Source organism: Pipistrellus hanaki (genome assembly GCF_964339955.1).
Source record: "Pipistrellus hanaki genome assembly, chromosome: 9".
Lineage (NCBI taxonomy): Eukaryota > Metazoa > Chordata > Mammalia > Chiroptera > Vespertilionidae > Pipistrellus > Pipistrellus hanaki.
This window is the reverse complement of record NC_140511.1, coordinates 41,512,139-41,536,743: the sequence shown is the minus strand read 5'-3', so window position 1 is coordinate 41,536,743 and position 24,605 is coordinate 41,512,139. Positions and strand designations below refer to the sequence as shown.

The 24,605-nt window shown below is 59.4% G+C and overlaps 1 protein-coding gene across 4 annotated transcripts in view; it reads right to left on the bottom strand.

The window, feature by feature from the left end:
- Positions 1-1,340: 1,340 nt before the first annotated feature.
- GDPD5 (glycerophosphodiester phosphodiesterase domain containing 5) overlaps positions 1,341-24,605 on the bottom strand; it is a 92,829-nt gene continuing 69,564 nt past the window's right edge. For 3 of the 4 annotated variants that reach the window (XM_084893398.1, XM_084893399.1, XM_084893400.1), the window contains 12 exons: positions 17,890-17,988; positions 17,522-17,615; positions 17,028-17,173; positions 14,443-14,525; positions 11,929-12,079; positions 11,196-11,414; positions 10,042-10,199; positions 9,546-9,693; positions 8,319-8,401; positions 7,728-7,742; positions 5,539-5,651; positions 1,341-3,014 (listed from right to left, as the gene is read on the bottom strand). In XM_084893398.1, coding sequence (XP_084749524.1) covers positions 2,866-3,014; positions 5,539-5,651; positions 7,728-7,742; positions 8,319-8,401; positions 9,546-9,693; positions 10,042-10,199; positions 11,196-11,414; positions 11,929-12,079; positions 14,443-14,525; positions 17,028-17,173; positions 17,522-17,615; positions 17,890-17,988 — 1,458 coding nt within the window. In that variant the 3' untranslated portion in view covers positions 1,341-2,865. The remainder of the gene's footprint in view (positions 3,015-5,538; positions 5,652-7,727; positions 7,743-8,318; positions 8,402-9,545; positions 9,694-10,041; positions 10,200-11,195; positions 11,415-11,928; positions 12,080-14,442; positions 14,526-17,027; positions 17,174-17,521; positions 17,616-17,889; positions 17,989-24,605) is intronic. The other variant, XM_084893401.1, reaches the window with a different exon arrangement.

Sequence of the window (24,605 nt, the reverse complement as noted above, 5' to 3'; positions counted from 1 at the left end):
AGGAGCCACGCAGGTGCCTAAGATACACGGGGCTCTGGCCTACCAGCCCCGGGCAGCTCCAAGTGGGAGGCAGGATCCACTGTCCGTGGCTTGGGCTTGCTCCCTGTGTTTGGAAGCAGAGGGGCTCAGGTGACGTGTTTGGGAACTCACTGCAGCAGCCTGGCAGGTGGGCCCGGTTACCGTGCTGCGGAGGCGGAGGGGGTGGAAGTAGTTCCACTTGGCCCTCTAGCCCCAGAGTCCTCCTGAGGCTCCTGGAGCCCCCGCTGCCTCCCAGCCTTCTCTGTGTGGCCTCTTTCTCACACTCAGAAGCTGTTCGCCCAGCCCTCTGTTGTTTGGGGTAATTGCTCTCTCTGTGTGTGTGTGTACTTGGTTGGGTTCAGCGTCCTCCTAGGCCACTGCCATCTTGGACCTCTAGGTTGAGGCACCTTTATGTCTGTACTTGGGAAGGAGGACCTGGAGGAAGTAGAGAGTAGGCTCAGCCTTGAGGAGGCCTCACCCACTGAGGTCCAAGGGAGGAAGGATGGAGTGGGTCTACTGGGGCCGGCAGGGAAGGCCTCTTGGAGTGGGCAGGCTGGCAGGCTGGCATCCGCAGACAAGGGCAGGACATCAGGGAGTTGGTAACTCCTCAGGTCAAGGCTTAGGGGCCAGGGTTGGCCATGGGCTGTGGGCTCAAGTAAGGGTGGAGGCAAGCCCAGCCGTCTGCCCCCCGGAGAGGCTGGCTTCCATCCTCTCTTCATTGCTGGGGGTGAGAGGAGGCAGCTGGACCGTCTGCATTGGGGGTGCGAGGGGGTGGGGGGCAGGGAGGGTATGGTGTAGGGCTCTGGTGAGAGGGGGACTCTGGCTCTTCCACGGAGAACTAGTCTGCTCTACCGTCTCCTGGGAACTCCAGGATGTCTCAAGTTGCCCAGGTCTGGCCAGGGGCACTGCCTGGACAGGAAGGAGCTGGCAGGAAAGGTCAAGTCCACTTTCCTGTTGGGCCGGCCGGCGGCTGGAGAGCAGGTTACCGGGCGTTTTGGGTTGGACAGTGACCCCCCTCCTGACCCAGCAGGTCCAGGTTTCACTCGTGCTCCCTGTGCCCAAGGAGAGGCGGGAGCTGACCTCTGCTCCGGGAAGAGAAGCACTTGGCAGATGCTCCGTGGGGGAAAGCAGGGTGAACACTTCACAGTTCCTGAGAGGCAGTCTCAGAAGTGAATGTGTGTGTGGGGGGCGGGGGAGGGCCCAGCCTGGGTTCCATTTGGGAGGGGTTTCCCTCCTTTCCCCCAGGAAGGTGGCAGAATTACTCCAACCCCAAGAATTCTGCCCAGAAGACCACTGTCTGGAGAAGAGACACATCCCACGGCTTCCAGAAAGCACCATGTTTATTGAATGCAGGCTGGTGCTAGAGTTCAGCTTCTCCCTTTCCCCCGCAGGACACACCCGAGATCACACAGACGCTTAGGACAAGGATGGGAGCCACAGCCCTGCCTCGACTCCTCTGCTGACTCCTTCACGGAGGGCAGGGGCCCGAGGACTGAGTGACAGAGAGGGACATCTGGGGACGGTATCGGGGCGCTCAGCCCAGGCACCCCAATGTGCCAGGAGCGAGGTGGGCTGGCTCTGGTCAGGTCCAAATCCTGCAGAAGTCCAAGCCAAACTTCTGCCACGGTGGAGAGGCATCTGCTGGCTGCAGGTCTCACTCCACAGGTCAGGGAGCTCAGAACGCCTCCCCGGGGCTGCGCGGGGACCTCCTGGTCCCTCTGCTCACCCTGACATCGGGCCCGGGAGCCCTCCCCTCTTCCGTGCTGTCCCTGGCTGGTTACAGAGGCATGAGTGCCTGGGCGGGATCCTGGTGCCACTTGTTCTGTGGGGCCTGGACGGTCACTTATCTAAGATTGGCCCCAGCCCTGGGCTGTGACGGAACCTGCCAGTCTGCCGCCCTCCCTCTCATTTCTGAGAATGGCTCCTCCTCATGTCGTGGGGCCAAGACTGAATCCCGAACTCGGTCCCCATCCTCCCACCGACAGTTCAGAAATGACGTGTCCACACGGCAGCTTTGACCCCTTGGCCGAGGCCCCCAGGCCCCTTCCTCTGTAGGCCTCCGTGGCCACCTGCCTGCCCCTGACCGTGCCCAGAGAACCCTCTTCCCAGGGGCCCTGCCCTGAGGTCACTGAGGTGGTGCCGGTCTCGCTCTCCTGAGCCTCCCGGTCACTCTGCCCTGGAGGCCTGTTGCACACGTGGGCAGGGGGCCGAGCAGCCCTGAGCCTGCTCTTCTGGCCACTTCCAGCTGCTCCTACAGACATGGCTTGGGCCCTCCCCTGGGGCGGGGCCGGTGGCGGGGGGGAGGGGGTGGGGGGGCCAGGGGGGGTGCGGGGAGGCTGGTCGGAGGAGTATCTCCACCTCTGGCTGCAGGCTTTCCTGCTGAGCCAGCCTCCTTGTGCTTTGAGACGGGTGTGAAGAGCAGAGCAGCTGGAGGGGGAGAGCCAGCCCCAGGTCCTCGAGGCAGGAGTGACAGAGAAGTCGGCTGCTTCACAGCCCAAACAGGAGGGCGGTCCTACATCCTCCAGGGGACAGGGCATGGCCCAGTGGCCCATCCAAGCGTCCAGGATTCAAGGGAGGGTTTCAGGGGAGGACCAGGCCCCACACTTTCCAGAAGAAGGACCCTGCAGGCCTGCAGGGGCATCGGAGAGGCTGGAGTCCCGGCCCAGCTGGGCCTGAGGGGAGAGGGGAGCCCCTACCCCCTAAGAGAGGCCATGGCGGACCAGGGGCTGGACCTGACGAGGCGGCCTTGGCGCCAGCTCCAGAGCACCCCCCAGTCCACACAGGCTTCTGCCTGCTCTTCTGGGCTCCCTGGTCTCCGTCCGGTGCGGCCTGGAGACGGGGCTCCAGCTAACGCCCACTCCGGTCCGTGAGCGGCTTGGTATGGCTGCCCGTCCCTCGAGGCTCCCCTGGGGGGGTGGCGCTGTTGGCATATGCGTCATAGCTGTTGTCGGAGCACACGGAGAGCTCATCGGAGACCTCCATGCCATCGCTGATCTCTGTTGGGGGCCAGAGGGGGCAAGAGAGGGGTCAGTGAGGATGGCGAGGAGATAGCTGGGGGAGGGTGGCCTGCAGCGACCCCTGGCCAGGCACTCAGGTGCTGATGCGACCACTGGGTTCAGGTTTGGTGTTGAGATTGGTAGCCAACCCCTCCACTCCCCCCCGGGTGTCCACTCTCCCCTGGAACTCTTCCTTCTAGCCACCGAAAACCAGCCCCATCCCCCTGGGCTTGGCACCATCTGCTGCTCTCCTCAGGGCCTTTGCACAAACGGGCCCCTCTCCTGGGAGTGACTTCCCCATCAACACCTTTTTAAAAAGTCTGGCTCATTCCTCTCACCTGTGTTATTGCAACCTCCCTGACCCCCTTCTTCTGGCAGGGATGGGACCTGCTACCCCCCCCCCCCCCCGCTAACCCGTTCCCCCGCTAACCTCCCCCCCATCACAGCCTGAACTGCCACTGCCTGTGGCCCCACCAGCTGGAGCACTTCAGGGACAGGGGTTCTGTCTGGGCCTCTAGTCCCCAGCGCCTGGCACAGAGCTGGACACAGCAGAGGCCCGGGGGAAGGTCTGCGGAGTGGAGCTGAGCCCCCCTGAGGGGACTCGGGGTTCCTGGGTGGAGTTGGGGGTCTCTGGAGACGACCTCTCAGCCTGGAGCGAGCACTGTGGGCGACTCCCCTCAGAGCCTGCCTCAGAGGTGCTCAGTGAACAGCCTTTGGCACTAGGGGGGTGGGGGTGGGGGTCTGGGCAGAAGCTGCCAGGCCTAGGGCTAGGGGCTGGCCTCCTGCCTTCCGTTCATGCTTCTCACCCCTCTGACTGGAGGCCAGGCACAGTGCGGGGGCCTGGGGGTCCCAGGTGCCCCGGGCTGGCCCCTTCCCCCGGGAGGGAGCTCTCCAGCGTGGCCAGGGGGCTGGGGGACGCCAGGGGGCCCTCCAACCCGTCCTGGTGCTCAGGGCAGGCTCCCAGGAGATTTTTTTTTAGCAAAGGTAAGCAAGGATCTGTGTATCCTAAGCACCCAAAACAGTGCCTGGCATTCGTCTGTTAGAGAAAGGAATAGTCAAGGAGGGAATCGTAAGATGGTCACATGGTCCTTGATCCTTGGAACCAGCCAACCACAGCCACCCCCATGGCTCTCGCTCATTCATGCACGTTTGCCGAGTGCCCCTCTGGACCGGCGTGGCCGTCACCCTCACACGTAACCTTTGGGGGTCACTAGCCTATTCCACAGACAAGGAGTCTGATGTCGAGGGAGGTTAGACCCGAGGTCGGCAAACTGCGGCTCGCGAGCCACCTACGGCTCTTTGGCCCCTTGAGTGTGGCTCTTCCACAAAATACCACGGCCTGGGTGAGTATTTTGAAGAAGTGGCGTTAGAAGAAGTTGAAGAAATGTGGCTCTCAAAAGAAATTTCAATCGTTGTACTGCTGATGTTTGGCTCTGTTGACGAATGAGTTTGCCGGCCACTGGGTTAGACAGTGTGCTCCGGTGCACACAGCTAGCTGGGGACAGAGCTGGGATTTGGATCCAGATCCACCAGGCTCCTAAACACTCTATAGATCTCTCCTTTGCTTTCTGTTCCCATACCCCTCTCTCTCCTGAGTCACCAAGGTGCATGCTGGGAGGATGCCGTGCGGACAGGAGGATGGCCTTCTACCAGCCGCGGGGGAGGGCTGCACCAGACCCTTCCTTCCCCCGCAGCCCTGCCGACACCTGGACCTTGGACTCCTCGGCCCCAGGATTGAGAGACAGTAAAAGTCTGTGGTTTAAGCCTCCCACGTCTCGGTGCTTTGTCACAGCTCTGCTGCAAAAACGGCCAAATCCGAACCTTCCCACAACCCTCCTCTGCCTCCAGAACGAGGCCCAAGCTCCTGACCACGCCACCTGGGCTGAGCCAGCCAGCAGCCCCTCCGTGCCAGCCGTGTGGAGCGGTGTTTGGTTGCCAGAGCCCTGGAAGCAGTGCTCCCTCACTCCCTCTGAGCGCTGCTCCAGCCTGGCCTGGCCTTCCTGCCCTCTGCTCCTCCCCGCTGAGCTGAGTGCAAACCCATCTCCCAGCCCCCCTGCCCCCCATCCATCCTTCTGGTTCAGCTATGTCACTTCCTTGCAATGTGGGTTCCAAACTGTCCTCACCCCCCAGGAAGCTCTGACCACTCTCCTCTGTACCCTACTTGGGTTCAGCACCCTCATCTGTCACAGCTCCAGTGCCACCCAGTTTCCCATGTTCTTGCTTAGATAGCTGCCTCCTCCATCAGACTGGAGTGTCAGCCGGCTGGCAGCAGCAAGGATGAAGACAGTTTTGGGGGGGTCCCTGTATGAACCAGGCAAAGGGGGATAGGCCTTCAAAGCAGACCCTTCCCCTCCACCCCACTCCTGCACGTCACTTGCCCACCATCCATGATGCTGACGTGGCTGTATGTGGAGGCGTGTGTGTGTCTATATGTGTGTGCCTCTGGATGCGTGTCCCTGTCTGTCTGTGCTGTGTGACGGGTGGGTTGGGGAACGGGCCCGGTGCCTGCCTCGGGGGCGCCCACCTGAGAAGATGAGCTTCTCCTTCATGATGCTGACGTCCCGGCTGGTCCGGTGCACCGCCGTGTTCAGCATGATCTGCTCGGGGTTGTAGCTGCGGATGCCCCCCAGGCGCCACCTGCAGAGACGACCCCATGGGTCAGGCCCTTCCCCGCCCGTCCCGGAGCAGGGTCCTGCCCTCTCCCAGCGCCTCCGTGGATTGGGCCTGAGAGACCAGCAGGACTCACGTCTGACTGTCCAGACGGGGCCCCGCGAGGTTCCATCGGAGTCCCTGGACTCCCAGCCAGGCCCCTCCTGCCGTCCTCTCACTCCAGACCCAGCTCAGCTGCCCGGGCCTGGGACTCTCTGGATTGGTTAGTTCTCAGGTGCCCCCAGCTGTTCACCTGGTTCCTTTGGACGTGATACAATTGGGGTGGGGGAGGGCTTACCAGACATGGCTCTGATGACCTACCCTGGGGTACACACTAATCTTGGGGAGTCCCAGCTGATGTCTCCTACAGCCCCCCTGTATGACTAAGCTGAGGGAAGCCAGAGGGAACCCCCGGAGGGGAGAGCAGAGAGAGGAGGGGAGATGCAGGGGCTTTGCTCAGAACTGGTCTTCATGGGCTCCGAGCCAAGGACTTAGAGTGACTTGGGTTGGGGTCTGTGCTACTCTCTTTCCAACCGCCCTGGAAGAGGGGGGGGGCACATAGTTCCCAATGGGGAGCCCGGCTGGGGTGCCAGTCCCTCTGATTGCCGAGGCCAGGCTGCTCAGGGCACACAGGGGCCACGCAAAGCCAGGCACGGCTTTTCCTGTTGGAGGCCTCAGCCACCCCCAAACCCTGGCCTCTGACCTTGAGACTCTGCAACCTGGACAGAAGGATACACTGGCCCCTTCAAAACCCCCCCCCCCCCACTTCCACTCCCACCAAGAGAAGCGGGGGTCAGCTTGGAAACAACCCAACCCCCAGGGCACAGAGCCCCGTGGGGTGGATGAAGGGAGCTCAGACTCCACAAGAAATCGGTTGTTTCCAGATGGGTCAGCACGGCTGAAATGGACAGGCAGATGGACAGGCAGAGGGGTGGGTGAACAGAGCGGACACGAGGGCCAAGCAGGAAGCAGAGGGGAAGGCAGCCACGCCCTGGCTGGGTGAGCACCCTCCGTGTCCTTGAGGACAGCAGCTGGGTCGTATTTATCGCTGTGTCCCTGGCACCAACCTCAGGGCCTGCTGTGTGTGTGTGTGTGTGTGTGTGTGTGTGTGTGTGTGGTGGGGCCCTAAGTATGTGAGGGAATGAGTGGGAGAACGAGGAAGTGGTCCGGGGCCCCCACCTCCGTCAGGGTGGTGCCAGGAAGAGAGTGGCACTGCCCTGGCTGTATGTCGTGCAGGGCCAGCCTCTGAGGGACGCCGACCCCCCCTGCAGGCCCAGCAGCGCCAGCCAGCCCCTCTGTACGCCTGCCGACTGCGAGGAGGAGGAGGAAGGCCTGGGCGAAAGGACCTTGGCTGGCTCAGGACCCCCCGCCAGGGAGCAGTTCCTCCCGGAAGCTGCTCAGTGAAGCCGTCTGACCCAGGAGGCCTCAACGTGCTTGACGAGGACTTGGGTCTCCGAGACCAAGTCTCCTCTTGGAAATTCACATTAACCCCAGAGGTTAATGTTAGGCCAGGGTTTCTCAGCCATGCACATCTAAGGCGGGAAGCTCACCGCTGTGGGGCCCTCCCGGGGAAAGTGGGAGAGGGTATGGGGGAGCCAGAGAAGGAAAGTGAAAAAAAGAGGCGAGAGACACAGAGAAAGGTAAAGAGAGAATGAGTGACGGGAGAGGCAAACCCAGAGAGCGGAAAGGCGACGGATGGGAAGGGAGAGACAGAACGTGGTGGGGCGTGCGCTGGGCAGCGGGCAGGCCCTGCGGGGACACCGGGGGGGGGGGCGGGGAGCAGGCAGAGCCCTCTGCAGAGGAAGATGCCAGGCCAGCAGTCGATAAGGAAACCCTGACTCCCGGACGGACGGCAGAAGCAGCGGGAGGGAAGAGCAGAGGGCACACGGCGGGCAGGGCGGGGGAGAAAGGAGGATGTCAGGAGAGGAGGGCTCCGGGGCGGGAAGGAGGCTGTTGGGGAGGCAGCGACCCAGGCACAGCTCGGGCAGGTCCCAGAGGAACTGGGGAGAGGGGCGCGGTGAGGAGGGAGAAAGCGCCAGGAGGAGGAAGACCACACAGAATTACCTGATCAAGTGATAGCTGTGAGATGCCAGAGTGCAGCGGAGAGGGGAGGGTGGGAGAGAGGAGGGACATGCGCCGGGTCAGAGCAGAATGGGACAGAGAGAGAACGTCAGTCAAGAATAAACCCTTCCCGTTGGTTCATGCCGAGCTGGGACCCCAGCCTGGCCCGCAGCCCTCCCCTGGCCACGCCCACCTCCCCACTGCCCCCGCTGCCCCAGCTGCCCCAGCTGCCCCCAGCTGCCGTCGGAGGGCGGGGAGGTTGCCGGCATGGCACAGGGGTGCCGAGTGCTGGTGGGAACCAGGCCGTGTTCACCAGGTGGGGAGACAGGCTGGAGAGGAGCGGGAACCCGCGTCCACCGGCAAATCCGCGCAGAGGTTGGCCCTGGGCTCCCAGCTGGGGGGCTCGTTCCAGAAGCTGCCCGCTCTGGCGGAGGGGGGCAGGCCGGGGGCCACGGGGAGTCTTCTCCCAGCATGGGCTGTCGGGTCAGTCAGGCCTTCTCCTGGCCCAGAGCTCAGGAGGAGGGGCGCCTGGCTGGGGGAGCCGGGTCTGCCTGGGGGCGGGGAAGGCCGAGGCAGGGGTCGGAGCCCACTCACTTCTGCAGCACGAAGATGCCCACGATGAGGGTGAAGGAGATCAGGTCCGCGGTCACCCACAGGAGGCAGTACTCGTCCGGGGGCTGTGGACAGACGGCCCGCGGGCGGCCTCCGTCACAGCCGGGCCACCTCGGGCTCCGGGCTGAGGGCCCGCGGGCAGGGGAGGGCCTGGAGGCACGAGCTCTGGGCACTGTGAGGAGGGGAGGGTGTGTGTGTGTGTGTGTGTGTGTGTGTGTGTGTACACAGGATAAAATGCCTGTGTGGAGTTCCAAGTAAAGATGGTTAGTGTCAAGCCCGGAGGGTTTGGGTGCTTGGGGAGGCTCAGAGCAAGAGGCCCATACTGAACGGCAGACAGAGGAGCGTGGGGGTTTCACGTGACCTGCAGGGGTGCGTGTGCAGCATCCGTGAGGGTGTAAGAGGGCATGTGTCACCGTAGGGTGTGGAGTGCCGGGGCTTCCCCCAGGGACAGTGGAGGGACCAGGAGGGCAAACCTCAGGACCTCAGGTGGCTGAGGAGGAGGAGCGGTGGGGGCTCTTCCTGCATCGGTCAACTCCTGTGACCCCAACATTCGATTGTACCACCCCCACTGCTGCCACAGTGTTACTTCATCCCATTCGGGCTGAGCCTCCGCAGATCTTAAAGGACCGAGGGCAGGTGGATGGAAGGACTGAACCCGCCGTGACCTAGATCCGATCGCTGACCTTGGCACTGTCTGGGCCATAACAGACCCTCCACCCGCCGTTCACCTCCTCAGAGAGGTGGCAGTGGGAGCTCAGGGGGAGATCGAGGGCTCCCACCCCCGTGGCAGAGCGGGGACGGGAATTCAGGCCTGTCCGCAGGTGCTCGGCCAACCAGTTGCAAACTGGTTTGATCCGCTGTAATCTCTGAGCAGATTGTACTGCTCCCTAGTCTTGTCCTGCTACCCTCTTTCCATAACGCCTACCCTTCCTTCAACATAAAACACCATACACACCACCCCAAACCAGAAAACCCAAGTCGTCGTCCGCTAGCTCTCCAGGGCCCGTAAGTGATGGTTCTGCCCGGCCCCGGCCCCTCCTCTCCCCCAGCACCTCCTCCTCCTGCCTCACGCCTGTACCCTCCCCGGGCTGCCCCCAACCTGAGGCTTCACCCGAGACCCCAGGTGTGGAGTCTGCACCGGCCTGGGTGCCATCAGCAGCTTTCCACTGCCCCCACGTGCCCTCTGCCCCCAGCAGCCCCCCAACTCACCATGATCCAGAGGGGGGAAGGCACCTGGGACAGGGTGTGGGCGTTGTCGGAGGTGACGGAGGGCACCCCCATGCACCACAGCAGGGAGAAGAGCCACGGCGTGTTGACCGTGTAGAGGTTCACGCTCAGGTTCCAGGAGGCGTAGTCCCTGTGGGTGAGGGACAGGCCGTCAGCCTGGGGTCCGGGCCTCTGGGAGCCTGTGAGGGGGGTGCCAGCCTCACTCGTCCCGGAGAAGGACTCTTCCTCCTAGAGGGCCCGACTCGGAGCCAACCCATGTCTGCCTGACGCTCTTGACGTCTCCTCCTTGGACCAGAAGTCCCTGTGCTTAACCCTCTGCCCAGACGTGTGTGTGTATGTGTGTGTGCATGTGTGCATGTGTGTGTGTGTGTGCGTGAGCTTGCGTGCGTGTGAGAGAGGGAGAGGAAGAGGCAGCAGACGGTGTGGAGGAACCGAGCCTCGCCCTCCTCTGGCTGAGTGGGGTGGGCGGGGCGGGCACCTGAGCTCCTGGCGGGACACCTGAGTGTAGCGCAGGTTCAGCCACTGGATGTGGCCTCGGTGCAGGCTGGAGGCCTCCTCCTTGGAGCCTGACGTCTGCTGGAAGCCAGGAGCCACCCTCCGCACGAAGGACCTCTGCCTGTTCGGCAGCCACATGACCTGCGGACAGAGGGGGGTGGCCTCAGATCTCCCATCTCCAACATGGGTGGAGTCTACCCCTCCAGACGCACCTAGAAGGCTTAAAAGAGACAGGACAGACGGGCCTGACACGGGATAAAAGCTTACATATAATCACCATAATCAGGGGATGACCTGGTGCCAGGCACGGCTGTGCATGGCGTTGGCAATAACCCAGGGACTTGCCCTCTAGCCCCTGGTCACAAGGACGGATCATCGAAATGTCAGTTATTCCGCAGGCGGCCACCGCCATCTAGTGTGCGTCACACGTTGCTGTGAGATTCCTCGGATCTCCAAATGCTACCCCACGAGAATGTGGGCAGTGCTTCCCGGCCGTGAGTGTGTGGGAGAACCTGGACCGGGTCATTTTACTTTTATTTATTTTTTAAAATATATTTTATTGACTTTTCACAGAGAGGAAGAGAGAGGAATAGAGAGTTAGAAACATCGATGAGAGAGAAACATCCATCAGCTGCCTCCTGCACACCCCCTACTGGGGATGTGCTTGCAAGCAAAGTACATGCCCTTGACAGGAATCGAACCCGGGACCTTTCAGTCCGCAGGCCGATGCTCTATCATTAGGGGTGTCGAACTCAATCAGAGAAGGGGCCAAAATCTAAAATCCAGCCTAAATCGCGGGCCGAATGGTTTACTGAACAGTCATAAACTGACAATGTCATAAACTGACAGCGGAGTGCAGTGATGACAGTGCGGTGCGGGCCACATTGCAAGGCCTGGCGGGCTGGATTTGGCCCGCGGGCCTTGTGTTTGACACATGTGCTCTATCTACTGAGCCAAGCCGGTTTAGGCTGGATTTGGTCATTTTAAAGGATTCATTGGTACCCTCTTGTCCTCACAATGACCCTGTCGTGGAGGCGAGGGGCACGGTACCCCCATTTTACAAAGGTGGAAGCCGAGGTCCGCAGGGGGGACCGGTGAACCAGTGCCGAGTGCCCCTCCTCTCCCCACCAGGCTCACCCGGTGCTGGGGGAAGCCGGAGTGCAGCAGGGCCTCCAGCGTGATGTTGAGGAAGCTGGCCCGGTGGGGGTGCTCCCGGGGAGGGTCGCGCAGGTTGAGCAGCAGCGTGGCGTTGCCCTTGGCCAGCGCCAGGAGCTCGGCGAGGCTGCAGATGGACTGGTTCTGGGCCTCCCTGTGGTCCGAGGGGGACAGGGAGCTGGCCGTCCAGAAGGGGTCCGTCTGGCAGAGACAAGGACACACACGGCTGGCTGCCTCCCCAGCACTGGAGGGGCCTCCACGGGCCTTCCTGGCTCCGGAGCACGGAGGCCCCTCCGCTGCCAGCGTGCGTGTCAGGTGGGGTGGCGGCTGTGACCCCGTGGGGGCTCTAGGAGACTCCACCCTTCATCTTCCCTGCCCCACGCCCTGCTCACCAAAAGAACTACTTGCTTGGACCATCTCCCAGAACCCAGCGCATTTCCCCGGGAGTGACATTTCAGACCAGGGAACCACTTCCCTCTATGGAGCTCTACCGCGGTGACGGTCTTAACCCCTGTCACCACCAGCTTTCCCGGCGAGAGGGACAGGCCAGCACACGCAGTGACTACCATGGCCTCGGGGCCGCAGAGGCAAGACCCCGGGGGGCCGCTGACGAGCGGCCGTGAGGGACGCTGGGGAGTGGGGTCCCCGAGCTGATGGCCGCCCAGCTCCCCCTGCACGGGGTCCCCACCCTCGGAGCGGGCAGGTGCGGCCAGACCTTCAGGAACCACTGGCCGGCGTTGAGCCTCTGCAGGACGGTCCAGTTGAGCATGGCGGCGGGCCGGCGGGCCAGCGCGGGGAACGCCTCCTCCACGTTGGTGGTGCGCCGCAGCGTGGCGTCGTGCAGGAGGAAGGGCACGCCGTCCAGGCTGCACGGGCGGGCCCGGGGTCAGTGCCCACCCAGGCCCCTCACACTCTCACACACACACACACACACCACACACACACACACACACCCCCAACACACACACACACACCTCACACCTAACACACACAAACACCCAACACACACACATGCCCAACACACACACACACACACACACACACACACATCCAACACCCCCCCCACACCCAACACACACACACACACACACCCAACACACACACACACACACACACCCCCAACACACACACCCCCCCCCACACACACCCAACACACAAACACAACACACACACACACACTCAACACACACACTCAACACACACACCCAACACACACCTCACTTACACCTAACACACACAAATACCCAACACACACACACACCCAACACACACACACACACACCCAACACACACACACACACACCCAACACACACACACACACACACACACACACACACATACCCAACACACACACACACACACCCAACACACACACACACACACACATCTCACATACACCAACCCGCCAGGGGGCCCTGCAGGCCCTGCCCCTCTCTGGGCCTCAGGCTCCGGCTGCACAGGGAGGGCAGTGGGCTGGTGGGCGACGCCCAAGTTCTCTATGAGGGTCAGAGGGGGGTGGGGACTGCCGAGGAGGGATGGCTGGGCCTCGACTCTTAGCAGCTTTGGGAGGTAGGTGCCACCTCATCTGATAAAGGGGAAACTGAGGCTGGGAGAGGGAAACATCTAGCTCAAGACCCACAGCCAGTGAGTGGTGGAATCTGGCCCAGAGCCCAGTCCATGCGATGCCATGATGAGAACGGTGCAAATGCAGACCCTTTCGACAAACTTGACCCCACCATCCGGGCCTGCCCCACTGCCGGGGCCTGGACCGACGTGGTGCCTTCGTGGGAAACAGTAAAAGGCACCATGGACCTTCCTCAGGCGCTGTGCCACCGTGAAAGTTTGGATCCATATACACCGAGCGGCCAGATTTTTATGATCTCTGAATGCATAATAATCTGGCCACTCGTGTGTGTGTGTGTGTGTGTGTGTGTGTGTGTGTGTGTGTATTAGAGGCCCGGTGCATGAATTCTGCATGGGTGGGGGCTGGCCAGGGGGAGGGAACATGGGTAGTTGGCTGGCCTGCCTGCTGGTTGAACTCCTGGTTGAGGGGACAATTTGCATATTATATAGGATATACACTGAGTGGCCAGATTATTATGTGTTCAGAGATCATGATAATCTGGCCACTCAGTGTATAATTCCAGGATACCCACACTGGAGAAGTGTTCGCAGGGACGTGGTGCCCTTAGTACACGCTCTGTGCAGCCGGAAATGGCAGCCTTGCCCTCTCCCCTTCTCAGAGGTCTGCTATGAGACGGGCGTGGGTCCTTCCTGCCCTTTATACTAATACACACGTGTGTCTACGTGCAGAAGATGTGTAAGTCATTTTAGGGTTTTTGTTTGTTTTTAGTTGTTAATCCTTACCCAAGGGTATTTTTCCCATTACTTTTTAGAGATAGTGGAAGGGAGGGAGAGAGAAGCATTGATGTGAGAGACACACATCCATTAGTTGCTTCCCACACACGCCCCCACCGGGGTCTGGGATCAAACCTGCAACTCAGGTGCATGTCCTTGACTGGGAATTAAACCCAAGATCCTTCGGTGTGCAGGCCACTGCTCTAACCAACCAGCAACACTGGCCAGGGCTGTGTAAGTCACCCTAATGTGGTCTTTTAAAATATAAGTGATGGTGAAACCGGTTTGGCTCAGTGGATAGAGCGCTGGCCTGCGGACTGAAGGGTCCCAGGTTCGATTCCAGTCAAGGCCATAGACCTTAGTTGTGGGCACATTCCCAGTAGGGGGTGTACAGGAGGCAGCTGATTGACGTTTCTCTCTCATCGATGTTTCTAACTCTCTATCCCTCTCTCTTCCTCTCTGTAAAAAATCAGTAAATATATATTTAAAAAAAATAAAAAAATAAAAAAAATAAAATGTAAGTGACACCACAGGGAGTGTGTACTCTGCGATGTGCACATGTCACTTCTCAGAGTGGCTCCATCTGTCGGAGCCCTGGTCCTTCACAGGGATTGAGTCTGTCCTTCAAGCGGCTCCGTGGCAGGACTGCAGCTCCCAACCCCCAGCCTTGCTTCAACCAAGAGCCTCTGTTTTTTCCCTCTATTTTATATCCTGGAATTTGGCACAGGATTTAAGGTCGCGAACAAGGTGGGTCACCCAAGCCTCTGCCCTCCCCGCTCCGAGGCTCTGGACCCGCGGCGTCCCCAGGGGAGACCGGGGGTGGATGCAGTGGGGGCGGGAGGGGTGCCGTCCTCACGGCCCAGCGCCTACCTGATGGTGACGTCAGCCTGCACTCCGTACAGCTTGTGCTCCAGGGCCTTCCGGAAGGACATCAGCGTGTGCTCCGGGGCCAGCTGCCGGGAGGGGGGGCAGTGAGGGGAGAGCTGGGGTTTAGCTCACGCACCCCTCCCCAGCCGAGGGCAGACCCTCCCTGCTGGGCCTGGCTCTGGCCCCAGCCCCTCAGGCCATGCTGTGTGGCGGGGCTCAGCCTCCTCATCTGTTCAGTCACTCCTGCCCCGCAGGGTTTCTGGACGGGAGTGGGAGGCAGGGGTGGCTAGTGTTGATGGACATAAATGTGGGGGTACAGGCCTCTGCCTATGGCAGTCTTGGGCTGGGGGTGAACACCAAGTTTCCCCTTGTTATACCCTGAGTCCAGGTAGAGGTCCCGGAGCGAGGGGAGAGGGTAGGTAGGCAGCAGTTTCAGAGGGCGACTAGTCTTCTCATCTGTACAGAAGGTGACGAGAGCTTCTCCGAGACTGTCACCTGGGTTAAGAGTCCCAGCACGTTGGCTGATACTCAGTAACTAATGACAACTGCTGACCGTGCTGCATCCACATCAGAAGAGCCTGGGTCTGGCTCTGACTCTGCCGTCAACCATCTTTGTGGCCTTGCGTGGTGCATCTGTTTCTCTCATAGACGCAGGTTACCCACATACTCCTTGAGAGAGCATATTCCCTCTTCTTCAAGGGTCTTTCTGCCAAAACCGGTTTGGCTCAGTGGATAGAGTGTCGGCCTGCGGACTGAAGAGTCCCGGGTTCGATTCCGGTCAAGGGCATATGCCCAGTGGGGGGTGTGCAAGAGGCAGCTGATGGATGACTCTCTCTCATCAATATTTCTAACTCTCTATCTCTCTCCCTTCCTCTCTGTACAAAATCAATAAAATATATTTAAAAAATAATAATAAAATAAAATAATTTTTTTTTTTTTTTTTTTTTTTTTTTTTTTTTAAAGGGTCTTTCTACTTGGGAGAGGGGATGTTTTGTTTCCCTAGTTCTGGCTGGTTTGAGGACTGTCATACCCCTTGTTGCCACTGGGGGTCAGCACCATACCAAGGGTTGGGCTAGGAGGAGGCACACCACAGGAGGACTGGAAGGAGGACTCCTGGCTAAGAAGGGATGAGGTGGAAAGGGTCCCCATGGCCGATCTCATTCCCGCCGAGACAAGGTGGTTCCCATTCTCTCTCCCTCTGGCTATGCGGCCCCCCACCATGTGACACACGGAAAGGACGTGGGAGCTGAGAAGGAGCAATTCCATTTCCCAGTCCTGGGCCGTCACTTCCCCTTTGGGAGCCTCAGTTTCTTTAGCTATAAAATGGGCTAATGTTATCAGGCTCGTGGGTGGTATAGCAGACATCAGTGGGCTCTATAATTCGAGTTTCTTTCTCCCCCTTTCCATGGGACATACGTAATATTTTCAACAATAAAGATTTTAAAAAGATTAATCATAAACAAAATATCACAGCAGAAAAAAGAAAAGGAGGGAAAGATGGAACAAGAATGACAAAGCAGGGATGGATGTTGAAGGTGGTACTGGATTCATGACTCTTATTTATTCTCCATTATATTACTCTTTCCATGTCTGTGATTGTTTGAAAAATTTCTACTGAAATAATAATCCAGGCTGGGCCTCCTTGCTCCTTCCCGGCCTCCCCTCCCTCAGCACCGGCTGCCTGGGAAGGCTGTGTCTCTCTCTCACCATGGACAGGGCACGAGGCTCCGAGGGGACAGGTGGCCCCTGACATACAGGCAGCACATGGCAAAACCGGACCCCAAACCAGATCCCTCCGACCCCAAAGCCATGTCCTTCCCAGCTCGTTGCTTCCGGGCGGTACCGTGACCAGAGCCGGGTTCGTGGAAGGGCCTCTGGGCTCCCCTAGAACTCAACACCACGGGACTCCCAGTCTCTGACAGCGAAGAAAAAGCTCTCAGAAGTCCCTCTGACGGTGGGAGGGGCACTGCCTCTGGAGAACCCAGGGGGAGGGCTGCCCAGGGTATTATAACAGGGGTGTCTCCCAGGCTCACAGCTGGGCACCTCGGCGTGCTGTGTCCTGCCTCGAAGGCTCGCCCTAGGCTCTCTCGGAACCTCAGGGCACAGATGTGGAAACTGGCACAGAAGATGGAGCCAGTCAGGCTCCGGAGCTGCCAAGAGGCGGAGGAAGCTGGCTCTGGAGGGTGCCCACTCGAGGGGAGGCCCCTGAGAGTCATGGGGCATCAGCAGAGGGGCTGCCGCTGCCTTTGACCCCTTCCTCTCTCCATTTCTCCCCAGTTCTCCGGGAGCATCTTCCCTGTGGCAGTGGGCCCTGGGCCGCGCCCGCCTCGCCTGCCCCACGGCCTGGTCTCAGCCTGCAGGCCGCCCTGCTCCCACCCCACTCGGCTGCTCTCTCCAGCCTTCCGTGAACCTTCCCACGCATTCCCCCGAAGGCTAACGGTTGCTGTATTTCATCCCAGGTATCACGTTCATTTCCCTGAAAGTCCCTCCCTCCGGGGAGACAGGTCTTGGATCATCTCCCCCGGAATGGGAGCTCTGCTCCCCGCGCCCCCCCCCCCCCCATCTGTCAGGGCCTTCAGGGCACTCACCATGGGGGCCCCGCGGTGGCCGATGAGGGCGGGCTTGGGGCCCAGGTCCTTTCTCTCCATGATGCAGGGCGAGGAGATGGTGAGCGGGGTCAGGTAGAGGGTGAACACCACGGCGGAGAAGATGCAGAGGATGGCCATCTGGGAGGCTGGGCACAGGCGAGAGCACCGCCCAGTGAGCACTGCCCGGTGAGCGCCCGCTCCCGCCAGGCCCGGCCATGAGCCCTGCGGAGGCAGTGGGGGACCCCTCTCCCCTCCAGAGTCCGGACACGCATGCTCTGAAGAGACCCTGCACTAGGGGCAGCCCCCACTGTGGCCTGCCTCTGGCCCACACGCCATGCAGACACAGATGCAGACGCAGACGAGGAAGCGGGCACTGCTGACGGAAGCTGCAGCCCCCATGGTACCCATGGCCCCGCAGGGCACATCCAGGGGATGGCGGGCCTGGGGGGCAGGGAGGGCAGGGCCGGGGGCAGGTCCTGCCCAGTCACACTCACAGGACCGCTCTGCCCGGGCGAACTGTCCTGCCACGATCCAGGAGAGCACAGTGACGGCGGCCAGGGCCCCCATGTGCAGGAACGGAGCTGTGCCCTGTGTGCGGGGAGAGGGGACGAGAGGCCCCACTGAGTCCCAGCTGTGCCAGACCCTCTGGTCACCAACACCCTGATGGCCCACCTCTATCCACGGGGCAGGCACCCCCGAGACACTGGGCGTCAGGGACCCTGGGCGGTCACCCCCCTCCTCTGCCACTCTCCGGGCTCTCCTGGGCCCCTCCTCCCGCTCAGGGTCTTGATCAGAGGAAACAATGGGATAGAGACACATGCTGCCTTGTTTTGCGTGTTTGAGGGGAGGCCCCCCCCCTCACCTGCAGGGAGATGAGCAGCACCTCCCACTCGTCCTCCCACAGCTGGGCCATGGCCGACATGGCCACCACCGTGGACACCAGGATGACCACCAGCCCCATCTGGAAGGGAAGAGCAGGTGTGGCTGGACAGGCCAGGGGCCTCCAGCGTGTCTGAGAGGGGGAGGCAGGGACCGAGGGGAAGAGATGAGAGCACAGGAGAGGCGGACAAAGCCGGGGAGGGGGAGCAGGAGATGGCACAGGCTGAAAGGAGCTGAGACGAAGAGGACAGTGAGAGAGAGGGATGACACTGAGAGGCAGGACAGCGAGGGACAGGGATGACAGCGAGAGGCAGGGATGAGAGAGAGAGGCAGGGATGAGAGTGAGACGGAGGCAGGAGGAGGACGCAGACCCAGGGAAGAAGAGCCAAGGACCAAGAGAAACAGAAGGGGATGGGAGGGGGCAGGGAGCTGGAGCAGATGGAGGTGAAGCCCGGGCTCAGCCCCACGGAGGGTGTGAGGCGGGAAGACACCCAGGCTCTCCTGCGCCCAGCAGGGCCCACCCAAGGCCTCCCCCAGGCCTGCCAGCACCCTTTGGAGTGAAGGGTGAGTTGCCTGGACCACAGGGGCAGGAGGCTGAGGAGCCAGGTCCCTGTGGGAGCCTGATGCCCAGGCCAGCCGTGTCCCCTGCCAGCCAGGCCCACAGGCCCTGCAGGCTGAGCAAGCAGAGGGGAGGGAGGGTGCAGCCCCAGCCCCAGCCCACGGCAGAGCCTGCTCCCAGCCCCCGCCTCCGAGGCCCCAGCCTCTAGCAGGGGTCTTCAAACTACGGCCCGCGGGCCACATGCGGCCCGCAGAGGAGTCTGATCCTGCCCGCCAGGTTTTTTGGGCAGTGAGCGCAGCCAAAGTGTTACAGTAGGGATTAGTAGTTCATATAGTCCGGCCCTCCAGCTCTCTGAGGGACCGTGATCTGGCCCCCACTTTAAAAAGTTTGAGGACCCCTGCTCTACGGGGTCACTGGGGCCGCCTCCCAGCCGCTCCTGGAGAAGCAAGCCCGCGGTGATGGGAGACCAGAGGGAACCTCCACAGGACGGGGGGCTCTGGGCACAGAGGGGATCTGACCATCTCACACACGTCAGATGCTCCCCAAACTAAGTGAAGCCTGGTGTCTGGCTAGTCTCCAGAGACACCCCCCTTTCCCCCACCAACCTCTTGAGCCCTGGCACTCACCCTACACACTTCCCTGCATGCCAGGCAGGCCGGGTAGTGCCCAGGTGACCCCTCCACCCCACAGCCCTACCCACTCTCTCTAAGGGGCCGGGCAGCCAGGCCCGCACTCCCTGCCCCCTCTGTACTCAGGCCTGAGGCAGGTGTCCCCCTCTCCCTTCCTGTGGGGCCTGTCTCAGCCCCTCTCAGCAGAGCTCTGACCACCCTCCAGCCAGAACAAGCTCTGAATGGGATTCTCGATGGTGAGGGCAGAGGGGGCAGCTCCATCGCATTCCTGCCTGGGTGAAGTTTTCCTTTGTGGGCTTGTCATGCCAACCCATCAGGCGGGAAACAAGTGTTCCAATAAGAAGCAGTAATAAGGCTGGGCCGGGGCGGGGTCTTCAGTGACTGGCTTGCCTGCCTGGGAGCATGGGATGGGGAAGCAGGCCTGGGAGGCATATGCTGGGTGTGTGTGCCGGGTCTGTGTGCTGGGTGTGTGAGTCGGGTGTGTGTGCCGGGTGCGTGTGCCGGGTATGTGTGCCGGGTGTGTGTGCTGGGTGCGTGTGCTGGGTGTGTGTGTGCTAGGTGCATGTGCCGGGTCTGTGTGCTGGGTCTGTGTGCCGGGTGTGTGTGCCGATTGCGTGTGCCGGGTGTGTGTGTGCTGGGTGATGTGCCGGGTGTGTGTGCTGGGTGATGTGCCGGGTGTGTGTGCTGGGTGCGTGTGCTGGGTGTGTGTGTGCTAGGTGCGTGTGCCGGGTCTGTGTGCTGGATGCGTGTGCCGGGTGTGTGTGCCGGTTGCGTGTGCCGGGTGTGTGTGTGTGCTGGGTGATGTGCCGGGTGTGTGTGCTGGGTGAGTGTGCTGGGTGTGTGTGTGCTGGGTCTGTGGGAGGCACTTTCGTTTTCCTTGTGTTTATTCTCCTCCCCTCCCAGGGGAGGCACGATCTTCATTTTACACACAGAAACTGGGCTCAGAGACCACAGGGTTTGCTTGGCCATGTAGTGTTGAGGGGGAGTTTCTGGACCCAAGCCCCATTCTGCCCGGGTCAGAGGTCATGCTGTGGTGCGGGAGGCCCAGCGCCCTAACCACCCCAGAGAGTGCCCCTCCATGCGCAGGCGCCCGCCCCCTGCTGCCCGCCAGGCAGGCGCTGGGCCTGGCAAGCGTCTCTGCAGGGCCGTTTCTGGGAGCATCTATGGCAGTATTTAATTGCTAGTGGAAATTAAACAAATCCCCCACAATCCTCAGGCAATTAAAACTTTGCTGATGAGTTCTGCAGTTGCTGCGGTGGCACCATTATGCTCAGCAGCAGCAGCTGCAATGCTCGCTGTTGGAGGGATTCCCCCACACGTGGCTTCAGCCGCAAGGACAGCCCGAATCCCCGCCGAGAGCGCTATCCCTCCCCCCGCCTTCCCTCCCACCCAGACGCCGGAGGCAGCCCTGTCCCCCGAGAGCCGCCTTCGGGTTCCGTGCTGGCGAGGCTGGTGTGTGAGGACAGTGGGAAGGACAGGGACACGGGGGCTGCACCCATTCGTTCAGGAGCGGTGCTGGGTGCTGGCACCCAAGAGGAGTGGGAGCCCATCCTGCAAAGGTGCCACAGGTTGGCCTCCTGGGCGGGGGTGGGGGGGTGGGGATGGGGTGCTGGAATCTGGGTTCGGCAGCCGCTGGTTGGCCGGGGCTCAGAGACACACGTGATACACCCACCGGCACACCCCAGCTCTGTGCCTGACGGGGGAGGTGGGCCCTCGGAGCACAGCTCCTGGGCTGTGATATGGGGGGGGGGGGGTGTGTGCCCACCCCACGGGACCTGGGGAAGATAAAAGAGAAAGTATAATACAAGGGCTGTGCTGAGCACGGAGGTGGGCACTAAATTGGTAAATGCTAGTGGTGTAATTTTTATTTTTTATATATTTATTTTTTAAAAATATATATTTTATTGATTTTTTACAGAGTGGAAGAGAAAGGGACAGAGAGTTAGAAACATTGATGAGCGAGAATCATCGATCAGCTGCCTCTTGCACACCCCTTACTGGGGATGTGCCCGCAACCAAGGTACATGCTCTTGACCGGAATCGAACCTGGGACCTTTCAGTCAGCAGGCCAACGCTCTATCCACTGAGCCAAACCGGTTTGGGCCAGTGCTGTAATTTTTAAGAGTGGGCCGAACATCAGGCGAACAGGATTGTTACGAGGAGTGAATGGAATGCTGTGTGGCATGTGCCCGACACAGAGTGAGTGCCCAATCAGTGAGCTCGTGGCTCTTACGCTGAGCACGGCGCCTGGCCCGTCCTGGCACCTGCCCCCAGCCCTCCCCTGCTCAGGACTCAGGGGAACCAGGGACTCTCAAAGTAAAGATCTCGATTAAATGCAGTATTTACATAAAGCATTTGGATGCTGATATAAGAGCAGAGAGATGAAAGGAAGTAAATAAAAAGCTCAAAAACAGATCTAAATAGATTTTAAAAATCAGCATATGCCCTAGCTGGTTTGGCTCAGTGGAGAGAGTGTTGGCCTGCAGACTGAAGGATTCAATTCTGGTCAAGGGCACATACCTCAGTTGCAGGCTCTATCCCCAGCCCTGGGGCTGCATGCGGGAGGCAACCAGGCGATGTGTCTCTCTCACATTGATGCTCCTCTTTCTCTGTCTCTCCCCCTTCCTTCCACTCTCTCTAAAAATCAATGGAACAATATCCTTGGGTGAGGATTATCATTTTTTTAAATCAGCATATGATAAAAGTGGCATCTCCAATTAGAAGGGAAAGGGTAGCCCTAACCGGTTTGGCTCAGTGGATAGAGCGTCGGCCTGGGGACTGAAAGGTTCCAGGTTCGATTCCAGTCAAGGACATGTACCTTGGTTGTGGGCACATCCCCCAGTGGGTTGTGCAGGAGGCAGCTGATTGATGTTTCTTTCTCATCACTGTTTCTAATTCTCTATCCTTCTTCCTTCCTCTCTGTGAAAATCAATAGAAGATATTTTTTTTTAAAAAGGGTAAGAGTAGATTTCTCAATAGATAGTCAGGAACAGTGGGGAACCATCCAAGAAGAACAAAGTAAGACCATACCATACCTGAAAGTAACTTCCAGAATGTTAAAATTTTAAATGTTACAAAAAGCAGAAACATGTAATTATCAAATAATGCCATAGAGAACATTTTTATAATCTGCAGTGGGAAAGACTCTAATACAAATGCCAGGAGCCATACAAAGAGAAGGCAGATTCACATCCTTAAGAACAAAAAAATTCCCATGGCAAAACCACAACAAGCAAGGTCAAAGGCAGAGTGACACACTCGGAAGAGTTGTTTGCAGCTCATCAGCCAAAGGGCCGATTTTCAGAATCTATAAAGCACTCCTGCAAGTTAATAAGCAAAAAGCAAATCCTGTAGCAAAAAGGCAAAAGATAAGCAGAGACAGTTTATGGAAAAGAAAATGCAGATGACTCAAGCACATGAAAGATGCCAAATCTAACGCATTATCTGGGAAATGCAAAGCAAAATGACACAGATGGGCTAGGTTCACCCATTAATGGGCCCAAGTCGAGACATCTATGGGCAAGGGTGGTTTGATAAGCATAACTACAGCTTGCCGAGGGAGCATGGGCTGGTGGCACTCTGCAAGGAGGCGATTTGACAAGAACTATCACAATTACAAAAGCATCCTCTAGAATTCCCACCCAGATCACATGGTCCTGGCAATGAATTAAAAGCAACTAGGGCCTGGCCAGCATGGTTCAGTGGCTGAGCATTGACCTCTGAACTAGGAGGTTATGGTTCCATTCTAGGTCAGGACACATGCCCTGTTGCGGGCTCAATCCCCAGTAGGGGGTGTACAGGAGGCAATTGATTGATGGTTCTCTCTCATTATTGATGTTTTTATATCTCTCTCCCTTTCTCTCTGAAATATATATATGTATGTATATATAAGTATCCTATCTAAGAAAGACAGAATATGCAAATTGACTGTAACTCTGTGATAAAAGTGGCCATGCCCACAGCCAATAAGGAGGGAATATGCAAATTGACACCACAAGCGAGAGGTGGAAGGTGGCTCCAGGCCAGAGCAAAGGCTGTGCTGGTAGCCAGGGAAAGGAAGACCTATTCTTACACGAATCTTTGTGCATTGGGCCTCTAGTATATATATATTTAAAAAGCATCTGGGAGGTCATCAGGACCATCAACAGGGGATACCTGGGGACCCAGGGTTAGATGTGGGGACGGGAGCAGCGGCTGAATGACAATGGAAGCTCTCAATGCTCTGTGGGGAAGGAGCCCCAAGAGTTTTGTTAATGTGTGAAATGGAGGTATAGTAGGCTTGTGTGTAAAGAAAAGGAAAAAGGAAGTGTATATGAATATGTGGATATGCTTAAAATACTTTGGAGAGATAGTAGGGAGACTTACATTGTGTACTTTTTTGCACCTTTCTAATTTTGAACCCAAATGTCATTGTAGCAGATGGCCAAAAATTGGTTAAAACAAAACAAAACAAAATAGGACAAGGATTCCTTAGAATCTTCTACTTCAATGATGGAATGTTGGGAACAGAACAGGAGTGTGTCCAGCCCCTACTTGAAAGCTCTGAGCCCCAGGGAGCTGCCTCCCTCCTGGTGCAGTGGGTCCAGCCATGCATCCGCTCCGGCTGGGCCTTCCTCATGCTGAGATCTCATGGCAGGGGGCAGCGGGGACGGGAAGTCAGGGCTGGCACCGGAGCTGGCACCGTGCAGATGAAGGGATCCGATCCCCCTCCCAGGAGAGGAATCCATGCAGTGACCTGCACCCCTGCCGGCTCGGCGCCTCTGGAGGCCTCTCCGCCAGGATCCGGCAGATGTGACCTGCTGAGAGCCAGGCGTGACCTAGAGGAGGCGACCACAGTGGGAGCCAGCCCCACCCAGGTGCCATCTGGTGCGGTCCTTTCAAGCATCAGCTTTGTAGCCGGGAGATAAAAGTGCCTCACGGAGGGGACTTCACACGCCCAGGGGAGGCCTCCGGATAGAGTGACAGCAGGCGGAGATGGGACACCGGGGCTGCTGGCTGCTCTTCACCCCTCTGAGACCCCAGGCACCCAGTCTGGGCCCCCAGCTCCTGATCTCCATGGCCCCCCTGGATGCCCTCGGGCACCTCCCACTGCACAGCCCAATTCGAACTCACTATGTCCTTCTTCCAGTTCCTGCTCCACGTCCCTCTTCTAGCTGGAAGCAAGCCCTTCCCCCCAGAGTCACCCTGGACCCATCTCATGGGCTCATGGCTAATCTAGACATGCCTGCCCCTTCCTGACCGGCATGGCCACTCTGAGCCAGGCTCTGGGAATAAAGAGCCGGCCGAGCCCTCCCTCCCAGGCCCAGGTGCTCCTGTGAGGAAAGGCTCTCTCTCTCGGTCAGTTCTGTGCCACCCCTGCGGCCGCTGGGGCCTCAAGAAGAGCAGGCAGATCCACTCAGCACCAAGCACAGCAAGAGGGCCGAGGCTCTGATTCTCGGAAGCCTCCCTGTGTTGGGCCCAGCACCCAGGGAGGCACTAGGGCCAGCGATGGGCAAAGCCAGTCCTGCTTGC